General features: G+C 37.8%; 1 protein-coding gene across 1 annotated transcript in view; it reads right to left on the bottom strand.

Moving 5' to 3' along the window:
- Window positions 1-4,505: 4,505 nt before the first annotated feature.
- Window positions 4,506-8,915, bottom strand: part of BEND3 (BEN domain containing 3) — a 30,168-nt gene continuing 25,758 nt past the window's right edge. Inside the window, exon 4 of the mRNA XM_077487166.1 lies at window positions 4,506-7,139. Within this exon, the coding sequence (XP_077343292.1) occupies window positions 4,902-7,139 (2,238 nt within the window). The 3' untranslated portion in view covers window positions 4,506-4,901. The remainder of the gene's footprint in view (window positions 7,140-8,915) is intronic.

Raw genomic sequence — 8,915 nt, 5'->3', positions numbered from 1 at the left:
TGGTGTGCATTGTGGTTTCAATGCTTCAGATTTTTTGGCTGTTGTAACTCTGTAAGGGAGCAAAGATGAGTCAGGTTTGGAAGGTTTAATACCTTTTCTTTTGCATAGTGGCTTGCAATCAAATGTTTTTCTTGTTGACAGTCGCTTGTACTGTGAAATAGAAACTTAAAAGATGTCAATAGACATCAGCTAATTTATCAGTTAGATCGTAAATAAATTTTTTATTAAAATGCCCTTAAAAAAAAAAACACCTAGTGGTCACTGTTTATTTATATCTGCTTGCTAGTACAATTGCCGACCTCTTTCTGAAAATGCTGGTTGCTAGGCTCTCTCCGGTTTACATAATTTGAGTTGCTTGCGGCAAAACTGGATAAAAGTGAAGTTGGAACTCCTATCCTGAGGACAATGGATCTCCACAACAGAACAGCATTTAGCGTTTTCAAAAGGCTAAATCTGCAATGGCAGCCTACATAATGTTCTTTTTAACTAGTGCTACCTGCGAACGATGTTAGCCGAACTGAATTGTCTGCAAGTAAAAAAACGAAAACTTAGAAGAACCTAAGTAGAAAAGGGTTAAAAACACAATCTGCTTTCAACAGATGAGAAAACACCCGAGTGTTTGAAATGTACATCTTAAACCTTAAAAACATACACTTTGATAGCACTTACTAGCTGCTACTTTATTTTAAAAGCTAGCTACAGTACATACCGTCATTTCAAAATCTTTCATACAAGGTTGAACTAGTAGAGTTGATGGACCTTTATGTAGCTGTCAGCATAATTTCGTAAACACATGCATTAACAGAAAATACATGTCCACTGCAGAAGGCAATACCAGTTATGTGTTTTCGTTTATATTTGCTCGAAATAGTAGAAAACACTTGCGTGGAGTATGGACATGCAAATGTTGTAAGGTGGACACAGACCACATCAGTTATTGCCGATACCATTAGAGTATCTAAAAATAAGGTACCAGAGCAATATCAGATGGAAATCACCTACCTGTGCCAGGAACCAAGTGATGAGTTACCTAAAAAGATATCCAGGCAGAATATCAGCCAAATATTTTGGGCTATTAGCACATTAAAATCTATTGACTAGCAGGCCTTAGAAAGATGTCAGGTATGCAGTGTAGAAGAGACAATATTCTTGGCAAGGGATTTATAGAAGGGTACACATGCTTGAACGTGACATTCATACCTTAAAGTATTGATGCTTGTTTTGCATATATTTTAAAGTGCACCCATGCCAAGACTATGGACATTAAAACTACTTACATTATTCTTAACGAGCGGCAAGTGAGCTTTAAAGGATAGGTTCACCTTTCTGAGCATTTTATACCTTATGCACATATTTAAGGTGTAACATGCTACAGCACCTCTCCCCACACCCCCAGACCCCTCCATCCCTTTGACAGCAGGCGATCCTCTCCTTACACCTGCTGACACATTTTAGCCCAGCACAGCTGCATCACTTACTCACACTGTGGATGAGAAAACGACACGTTCCATCTGCCACCACGGCAGACAACTTTTAACTCTCAATGGACTGTGAGGGTGCGGATGACCGCTCTTGTAGACCGCAGACATGTCTTTCAGCTTTCTAACAGAAGGCCTGTACAGCGGTATGGGCAAGAAAGCTGGAGGATATGTCTGCAGGAGCTTGACATCGCACCCACTGTGTCTGCACCCTCTTCCGTGGCATGACTGCATGCAGCTCTGAAGTGGATGCAGACGCAGCAAAAAGAAGCTCAGCATGGAGGACAGGTCTCAGCATCCATCCGAGTCCTTAGATACACTGTCAGAGGACTGGCAAGCTGCCAAGATTTTGCTTTCATATAAAATGCCTCTGTTCTAAATGTATATGCCTATAACTAGAGGTAAACAAGGGCTTGTTTTAAAATACTTTAACTCATTATTCAAGTATGTCAATACTTTTCTGTGCATAGACTGGGCCCACTTACTTTAAGTAAGCTTTAATGTCAATTCTAAACAAAAATGTTTAAAAGGTAACTCCACTTTCGTGGGGAAAATAAGTAGCAAACAAAGAAAAAAACAATATGGCGTATACAATTGCGACACAAGTCATATTGTAATTCAACGTTTTAAAAAAAGGACATTTCCTTTTCAATCTGCAGCCGCTGCAATTTTCTGAAAATGCAATGCAATATGGCTACCTGGAGGTGTTCTGTACACAGAATGTGTACTGACCACTCCCCAGAAACATTGTTTACAGCTTGTGCGATTGGCTCACCAATTTTCCCAGAAGTCTGCCTTAGATTCAAGTCAGATTTCAGGCATCCCCCTGCAACAAACGTCATTTTTGGCGAGATAATTCCAAAAGGAAATCATGGCTAAAAGGGCTGCAGGCCCAGCAGCTTTCCTCATTAGTGCTCTGCAGCTGCCACAGCTGATAAATACAAAACCACTCCCATTAGACCCACTCAGCACAGAGGAACAACCAGTAAATTCTTCAGAGTAACAAAAAGGTAGGAATCTGCAACAAAGGTTGTTATAATCCTTGAAATGTACATATATCACCCAGGAGGGGAATGCTTTTTTTCTCAACAAAAGTGGAGTTACGGTTTAAAGTAAAAAGAGGATGAAAAAATGTCTTTGCATAAGAACCATACTACATTTTCAAAGCGGTAGATGCTGGTTCAAATCATCCTCGTGACTGTTTTCATGATGAAAATGAAAGTCAACAAATACCCTCATTTTGTGAATGGGCGGCTTAATTGCTTTTGGTCCTAGTCAGTGCTGTATTTAGGAATTCCAGTTTGTTGATGTAGAGGAGAAAAGTCTCCTTCAAGAAGGAAGTCAAATTATTAGCACACAAGTGTGAGAGCACCTCAAGATAGGCACGGTGTCCACTCCTCATATTCCACAAATCAAGATATAGTATAAATCTGCATTTGGGTGGAGTAACCTTTTAGGAAAATTATGACCCGTTATCCTGTTAACTCCAACAAATTAAACAATCAACTTCTGCGTATCAAATAAATATAAAGAAAACAACTTTTTTTACTTTTGTAAGCAAAAATAAAAATATGGCAAGTCGCTAACTACATCATCAGCAACCCCCTGCTGTAAGCATGACAACCTCGAGGGCATCAAAAGGAAAATGTAAAGACATCCTGTTATGTTGCCCTGCATAACCAACATACAGGTGTCATTTTGGTGGAGGAGCCATTCTTACTGTTGGAAAACTAGTTCCCAGTTACCCGCACAGCCATATGGCAAACTTCATGAAAAGTTTTGAATATACTACACAGAAAACAACTGGACTGAATTACTAAATAATGACATGCTGTTCACATAGCAGAGTGAATATTCACTTTTAAAAGTGTGTCAACGTTGTAAAATGTGAATAAGCACAACCTTGTATTCACATTGAATACCAATTGCGTGGAGAAAAATACACACAAGATTTCTGGTGTGACATTATTGCTTGATTGAAGTAGTGTAGCTAGCTTTATCCAATTTATCAAGCTAGGTGAACAGTTTCTGTTAAATTAGTAAATCAACCCCAAGGCCTTGAGCTGACATGCAGTATTTACCAACGTACAATAAAAGTGACGTCTAAGGAATGTGTTTTACAGTATAACAATTTGTTAAAAGGAACAGAGAAAACAATAAAGCTGTATTAACCCCCACATTTATTATATTGCAATTTGCCAATTCTTAGATGTGGTTCCTGCATTTGTTTGTTTTTCCTTTTTTTTTAAGGATTTTTGCCCCTTTTTTCCCCATCTTTTGATCATGCAAGTATGTCTATTTTTCATCAGACCAAGCTGTGTAGAAAAAAGTGACAGAGGTGGTTACAATGATCAGCTATTGCTGACTAGTGCTTTCTGTAACTGCTTAAAAGGATCACCTTTGGTAAAATGTATTTAGTTTTATTTATTTACATCTGTATTTAGCACCCCAATGCTCCTGTAAACGAATAATAATAAATGCAAAATTTTCACATGCAAAAATCATGTGTGTTTATTTATTTAAAGGTGAACTTAGCCTTTAAAAAGTGTCAGCAGGAGTCAGACTTTTGTTTGTTAGTCAAGCTCCAAAAACTACCCTCGACCCAGATTATCAATGCTGTTGGCCAAAGGTGTATCGGTTGTGCCTCCATCCAGAGTGGAAGACAACCTAAGGCAGGAAGCGTGTTACTGCCTAGATCACCAGCAGTAACTAGCTCATGCTTGTTTGGACATGATCCCAAACCCACATGAACTATCCCACAGAGAAATTGTCAAAGCTAACAATTGCTCATGGGGTATGCAGCGTGTGGAATGACTGTTTGACTGTCAGCTTTGAAAGCACTCACCAGTTGAAAATAAAGGAAAAAAGGGCAAAACAAAAAAAATGAATACTGTCACCACATATGAGGATTGATAAGCTGAAATATATTAATTTCGTTTTTGAGTTTAATACCGCTTTAATAGACTATACTGATTAATACACAAATAACTCTCATTGTGGTTTAAGTTAAGAATAGACTATACCAACTAGTGTTGTTTGTTTTTATGTAGGAAGTTCTACATCAATTTTTTACAAAAATATTGGTAACCCATTACTAATGTTGGGTTCCACACCACTTTACAAGCAGCAAAAATAGTATACCTAGAAAAATGAAATGTAACAAGCATACTGAAATGAACTATAAAAAAAAAAAATGAAATGTACAAAATTTAACAAACTTCTCTTGAGAAATGCAGTTAATATTAAACACACGGAAATGTTTTAAGGGAGTGCAAATACGCAGTCTCACATTCTAACAAACTATTTTTCTATACTCTTTTACAAGTAATATTCAGAAAAGAAAAATAGGTAAAAGCAGCACTATAAATCTCTATAAAGACAAATAAAATAATTTACTATCATTTACTAAATTTTCAGCAGTTATTAACTTGACTTTTTTGTAGCTTTTTTAAGTATGTCACATTTTTTTCTATTTGGGCGCCTGCACCTTTCATCAATGCTTGGAATACATTCATAATGCCATACTTCCTCCATTTTATCTACAGGGTATACGGCTTCCACATAGTGGCGGATCAATCTTAGTCTTATGGGATCCAGCTGCTTCTTGTTGCATGCACCTGAGTGGTTGTACTGCAGCCTTAGATTTTCTGGAGTAAACAGTTCTGGAAAGAGTCTTACTAATAGCCTGGCAGCAAAATTCCCAACAGAAAGGCTCTGTTGAACAATGTCTCTTATTTCTTTGTCACTAAGTAAGTAAATTGAAGGCACAGGGAAATCAGGAGATGGAATGACAATCTTATCCAAAGGTATTTTACAGAAGTCTTTTGTGCTACGTTCAGGAGGCAGAGGTGGTCCTTCTATAAGATCTCTGTATGTTTCAGAGCTCAACTCGAAAGACACAAAGTCTCTTCTCTCAGGCAAGGGTACATACACCTTTCTTTGCTGCTGGTAAGATCTTCTTTGTTCTGTATCCCTCCGTCGACATCTCTCATCCAGTTTCCCCACAAACTCCAAAGTCCAAACTCTATCATTTTTTGCCCTCGGGTAAAGTACTTGAACATAATGCCTGATAAGTTTTACACGAACTGGATCTAGCTGTTTCTTACCCAGTGAACCACTGCAGTTGTATTGTTTTCTCAAATTCTCATGTGTGAAAAGTTCAGGGAACAAATGCACTAGAAGGCGAGAGGAAAAATTACCAATAGACAAGCTAGTCTCGTATATATTTTTAAGTTGCTCTTTGCTGAGCAAGAATTGTGGAAAAGGAACCTCAAAGTCAGGGGCTGGAATGTCAATTTTATCAAAATCAAAAGGAACAAGCCAAATCTTTTTGGACTTTCTTCCTGGTTTTTCCATGTCATTATCAGTGTCATCTTCTACCTTTACAATAGACAGGTCATCAGGTAGACCGGATTCGTAACAGTCATCTCTCATCTCGTCACACTCACTACCATCCATGAACAGACTCTCCAACTCATCATTTATTCTTTGCACGCACTGTTGCAGCCAAATATCATCTTCCTGTATTTCTGGAAAGTATATCTCTGTGTACTGACGGATCAGATGCAGTCGGTGAGGATCGACAGTAAAATTCTCAGGGTCTCCAAAATTCCTTTCACCAAGTTTTCTTTGGTTAAATATTTCTGGAAATAATCTATGAAGCAAAAATACTGCAAATTCTCCTGGATTAGAAGCCTCCTCTAAACATTCATTGAGGTCCTTCACATTAATAGCATATTCTGAAACCATAGGGTTGGCTCTTTCTAAAGTGGCGTTTTCCTCTTGTTCTTTACTTTCAACAAAATGAGAATTCTGACATGGTTGATTTTCAAAGAAGGGGGAGGCCTGCATAGCATGATGGCTGCTTTCCATCTCTCTCTCAGCCCAAAAACGATTGAAGAAATCATTTACTTGAGGCAAGACTTCAACCTGCCAAACTGCATTGTTCTGAACAGAGGGATAGCATGCCTCCACATAGTTTCTTATGAGCTGGAGATGAAGGGATTCTAATTTAATCTTGTTGACGTAGCCACATGTACTACAGCTCCTGGACAAAGCACTGCTTCCGAAAAGCTCAGGGAACAGTTGAACCAGCAACCGACATGCCAAGTCACCAGCTGAGGTGCTCTGGTCCATTGCTTGTTTAAGTTCAGTGGTAGTAAGCTGATACTCAGGAGGTGGATGAAATTCTGCCACCATTTCATTAGGGCTGACTTTTTTCTTTATTCTGCTTACCTCAAGGGACAAAAGGTCAACTTTACTATGAAGCTGAGACATATTAGAATTGAGAGTGTTGAGTGTGAAAAACATTTTTTGTATTAAAGTGTAAAGGTTTGACTCCTCACTGACTGGTGAAGTTACGGAACTGGAGCCTGTTTCACGTTTACGAAGATCGTTGAACATCCGAACTCCTGAAGAGCTACACTGATTTACCTTCTCATGAATTTCAAAAGATGCCAACAGGTCAGATGTAACAGAATGTTTTTTTTCTGTAATCTTGTGTGAAATTCCATACAGAGGTTTTTTGTAAGATGTGGCAAATTCGCTCACTGTGTCTTCTTCACCTGGGGATTCAGTACTGTGTTCAGAACTGGTACTTAACTCAATATTTGCCAGGGCAGAGCATGCAGAATCCCTGTTTTTCAAACCTGAAGGCAGGCCCTAAAACACAAAAGTATAAAGTATAAATAAAATAGAGTATGCACCTGTAGTAGCTGAGGACATCAAAACCTAATATACAAAAAATAAGGGAACCCATGTAAATAGGATGAACACAACCCATGTTACCTGCCCATTCACTAAAATCCAGATAGTTGGGCTTAATGGTCAAAAAAACCGAAACCAACCAACTAATTGGCAGAACAAAGAACTTCTCAATATAAGGACCAATAATATGAGCCTCCGGAGCTTTAATAAAACTAAAAATCAATTAGAGACTACAGAATTGTAAAAATTTCAAAAGTGTTTATTATACATAAAAAAAAAAAAATCAGGTACTATAAACAGAAAAAAAACCAACCACCGTCCATCGGCAATAAAAATACATCTAGACGTCATATGCACATTCATACACCTCACAATACGAAATAAATGCCGACTAGCATAATCAGAATTCTGGGGGGCTGTAAGGACGGTCTCCGAAACGGCATCACATGGATGGGGTCATTGTAATATATTGCAGGGGTCATTCTCATTACCATCATGGATGGAAACCCATCTCTACAGCTGCATAAAGCCCAAAATAGCAAATAACAGCACTGTGACAACCATACAGTAACACTATATGATAGTCAGGAATAGGAGATGTCTCCCGCCTAATTATAAATGCTGGTCTATTCCAGAATAATAATTAAAAAGCAGGCAGGAATTTCGAAATATTGAATATTGATAAATGGCCCCTGCAATGTAGCACCGTGATCCTGTTTGGTGCCATTTGGGAGAGCCTTTTTACAGCCCCCCCCAGATTTACGATTACACTAGTCAGCATTAATTCCTTATTGTGGGGTGTATGAATGTATGTATGATGTGTACACGTATAGTATGTAATGGGACAACGTTGTCTTTTTAATGGTGATGGAAGATGGTTGTTGTTTTTTCGATTATAGTACTTGATTTTCTTTTTTAAATGTTATATATAATAAAATGTTTTTGTAATTCTGTAGTCTCCAATTGATTTTTTATTTAAATTAAAACCCCGGAGGCTCATGTTAATGGTCCTGATATTGAACAGTTCCTTGTTCTGCTAATTAATTGGTTGGATATCAAAACCTGCATATTTGAATTAGTACTGAAGCACCAATAAACAAAAAAGATTGCTACTGTAAAGCCCCATACACGCTATCAGAGTTTTTCCTCCAGATTTACCAAAACCATATAATATGAGGTCAAACCTTTGAAGTTTCAGTTTGTATGCAATCAGGCAGGCCCTTGGACTACATGGTTTTGGTAAATCTGAAGACAAAAATCAGCAGAAAATCTGATAGTGTGTATGGGACTTTACACTCCAAGTATTATTTTACTGTCCAGAATTATTTTGGGTTGTATTATACAGATTATAGAATGCACTTGCACTAAGAAACTTGTTTATAGAAGTGTTCTAGTTGTTAAAAAGACTGGCCTTTTTAACATCTTAGCATAAACCATATATACTTCTAGAATGGTACCATGGTGATTTGCAAGGACTACATCATTTCATAAAGATCAAACCTATTCCCTTGAACCATCAAACTATATTGTAAATTAGAACCGTTCAATACTTGTTTTATAGAAAACGATTATCAGTAACAGTTTTGTGGTGAAAAGTTTCTACACATAGCTGGACATTTAGCTACCAAAAGTGACAGCTATTGATGTTCTTTTAGGATAAATGTATACACACTCTGGTTGAAGTCCCTTATCTAGGTTTGCACAGGGCAGTGAATGGTTAAAATCACTGAG

Source organism: Lithobates pipiens, unplaced genomic scaffold (assembly GCF_037356315.1).
Source record: "Lithobates pipiens isolate NorthernLeopardFrog02 unplaced genomic scaffold, aLitPip1_a1.2 Scaffold_18, whole genome shotgun sequence".
Taxonomy (NCBI): Eukaryota; Metazoa; Chordata; class Amphibia; order Anura; family Ranidae; genus Lithobates; species Lithobates pipiens.
The sequence above is the reverse complement of the archived record's forward strand: the minus strand, read 5'-3'. Positions and strand labels throughout refer to the sequence as shown.